Genomic DNA, 2,985 nt, shown 5'->3' on the forward strand with positions numbered 1-2,985 from the left:
TTAATCAAGTGATGTTTATTGAACTATAACATTGCTTTAATATGTGCCTGTGAGAGAGAGAGAGAGACACTACTGGATGTGGCTTTACAAAACCTTAGGCAATACTAAGGTACTGCCTAAATAACTTTCCATACCTAGAAATTTGAAGATAGTTCAAAAGCCTCACGTGCACGGCCAAATTTGTAGATAATTTAAAAGCCTCACGTGCAAGGCCAAAGGAAAAAATTAATTCAAGAGATTGATTTTAAGGAAGTGATTTTAAGTAAGAGATTTGATAATCTATTGAATGACAACAAATTACATATTTGTTTGGGCTTCTTATTTGGGCCAACAAGACAATATGAATGAATGAACTGCCTCCTATCTATGTGTGTGTGAGAGAGAGAGCTGGTTGTATGCGAGAGAGAGAGAACTGGTTGATGAGGGTTTGCAATGAGATGTTTAATCAAGTGATGTTTAATGAACTATTCATTGCTTTAATCTAAGCCTACGAGAGATGGTTAATGAACTATGCCGTTAGTTTAATTTGTGTATGCATATGCATGTGTGTGTGTGAGAGAGAGAGAGAGATGTTTACTCAAGTGATGTTTACTGAACTATGATATTTCTTTAATATGTGTTTGTGAGGAGAAGAGAGCGACTACTGGATGTGGCTTTACAAAACCTTAGGCAACACTAAGGTTTTAATTAAGTAGTCACCCGGTTAAGGCCCGGCTAATTAATAAATTCAAGTATTGCCTAATAATATTAGGTCATGCTTGAATAACTTTCCATCCCCAAAATTTGAAGATAATTCTAAAGCAAGGCCAAAGAAAAAAAATAAATTCAAGAGATTGATTTCTTAAGTAAGAATGAATCGTAGGACTACTATACTACGGGTGAGTGCGTAAATACTATGACTTTTGGAGCTTCATGGGACGCATCATGTCATTGTCTTCGTGGTCTATCATGTGACAGTGCCACAGATAGCCTGGCTCCGATGTTGCGTCGAAGGGAAAGGCCTTGTCTTCGGAGGTGGTGAAGCGCATGAGCAATCTGGTGACAACCCACGGAGAAGCAGACACCGTATCCTTCCAGCCCAGCTGATTGTTGCCCGGCTTCCTCCTCTTCTCCGTGTAGCAGCTCCTTGACTTGTAGTGGTAAGGGACATCCAAGGAGCAGTTGCCGGCGTTGTAGCGATCAACGTCAAAGGCCTGTTGATCCAGCACCTTGAAAGTGATGAGATGCACGTGGATCGGGTGAGTCCGGTTTGTGAGGTTGATTATCCTCCACACCTCGACCGCCCCTAGCTTGGGTGTCTCTGTGACAGGATCCTGCCAGGTCAGGTTGCTCAATAGCACCTGCTCCGTGCTCCCGGTGTCATCATTGAATTGCAGCAGGGTGAGGTTGCGAACCAGCGCATTCTTGTGGTTGATTCTGCGGAGTCGGGCGGGAAGCGATTTCGGTATTGTGTTGGTGTCGGCTTGATAAGAACTATTAATGCTCGCTACCACACTGAACTTCATGATCACTGTTGTGTTGACGTTGTCGTCAAATCGGCCGTAGCCGACAGGGTAAGGAGCCTCTGCTGAATTGTTTAGAAAGACCTCCGATCCAGGCTGGAGGCTAGAGAAGTCGATTAGCACGTCTAACCTCTCGGCCGGCCCAATAGTAATGTTATCGGAGAGGCTCAAGGGCTTGGGAAGGAAGCCTCCGTCTGTGCCTATCTGCAGGAAGGGGATGCTTGGGTTACTGAGAAAGAGCGTGAAGAAGCGGGAGCTTGCACCGTTGAGTATTCGAAAGCGGTAGAGGCGAGGCTCCACACTCAAATACGGCCACACTTTGCCATTCACCAGGAGAGTGTCCCCGTAGAACTCCGGACACCAGTTGGGATGAACCGTGGGGACATCACCGCTGGTGGGGAACTCCAATGTGCCGTTATAATAGAAATCCTTATCTTCAAGTACAAGAGGGACCTCGTAGGCACCTCTAGGCAGCTTCAGCATCTCTTCATCGGCTGAGCGGATGACGTAGAGGCCCTGCAGCCCGGCAAACACATTCAACCTGGTGATGCCAACAGCGTGGTCATGGTACCATAGCATAGTGGGGTCTTGCGTGTTGGGGTAGGTGTGGTTCTGGGTCTGGAAAGTTTTGCCTGTCTCTCCACTGGCCGTGATCCACGCGTCCGGATGCCCATCCGAGGAGCTCTGCACCTGGCCTCCATGCAAGTGTGTCACGGTGGGCACCCCTCCATCGCGTGGGTTTGCCCAGTGCAGTGTGTGGTCCACCGTAAGCATGTGCTGCTTGTCCGTGATGTGGTTCTCCCATCGCACGTGGGATTCCACCCGGTGGACAGCTTCCAGTGTCGGACCCGGGGAGCTTGCGGTGGCTTGGCTTGTGCCAAAGGCGTAAAGGGTCGTTTCAGGCAGATCCCTGTGTAACTTCTGCATAATACAATGATCCACGGATTAATGAAACGGAAGTTAGTCTGATAAGATGACTAGAATTAATCCTTGTATTAATTATCTGTACGTGTGTACTAGCTGCTTATTGATTCATGCTTAATCACCTGCTTGATCTTGTAGGCTCCCAGGGTAATGGGCTGGCCTGCGCTCACGTTGATGACGGTGGGGATGGGAAGGGAGTCCACGAACTTCTCCAGTGGGGGGGAGGAGAGGTGCGGGTTGCAGGTGGAGGGCTGGCATGATCCGGAGTGCGGTAAGGCTAACAGCGCAACAAGGAAAAGCACAGCTGCTCCACGCATGTTATTCTCTATTTAGAGAGCCAGCAGTCGTCTGGAGCTAACTAGTGTTGTGTACGTATGACTGCGCGGCTGCGCGCACGTGCAGGCAAAACAACGCGAGATAATTGGACCCTCCTCTATTTATCTAGATATGCAGTGCTGAAGGGGTGTGCACTCTGTGTGTGTGTGTAGATCTGCAGTGCTGAGGGGGTGTGCACTCTGTGTGTGTGTGTGGGGGGGTGGGGAAATAACCAAAGGATCGG

The 2,985-nt window shown here is 48.3% G+C and overlaps 1 protein-coding gene across 1 annotated transcript; it reads right to left on the reverse strand.

Moving 5' to 3' along the window:
* Nucleotides 1–744: 744 nt before the first annotated feature.
* On the reverse strand, nt 745–2,744 carry LOC147636152 (uncharacterized). The gene is made up of 2 exons (XM_086801101.1): nt 2,549–2,744; nt 745–2,423 (listed from the first exon to the last, which is right to left on the reverse strand). Exons 1-2 carry the CDS (start codon nt 2,741–2,743, stop codon nt 894–896), a joined length of 1,725 nt encoding a protein of 574 aa, XP_086657227.1. The 5' UTR covers nt 2,744; the 3' UTR covers nt 745–893.
* Between the last annotated feature and the right edge of the window lie 241 nt (nt 2,745–2,985).

Source organism: Cibotium barometz, chromosome 8 (assembly GCF_041138505.1).
Source record: "Cibotium barometz isolate CiBa-2024 chromosome 8, ASM4113850v1, whole genome shotgun sequence".
NCBI lineage: Eukaryota > Viridiplantae > Streptophyta > Polypodiopsida > Cyatheales > Cibotiaceae > Cibotium > Cibotium barometz.

Excerpts from the sequence above, each read along its gene's own strand:
- LOC147636152 (XM_086801101.1), bottom strand. The coding sequence starts at position 2,743 with ATGCGTGGAGCAGCTGTGCTTTTCCTTGTTGCGCTGTTAGCCTTACCG. Across the intron at positions 2,424-2,548 it reads GAGCCTACAAGATCAAGCAG|AAGTTACACAGGGATCTGCC; the intron begins GTGATTAAGCAT and ends TGTATTATGCAG.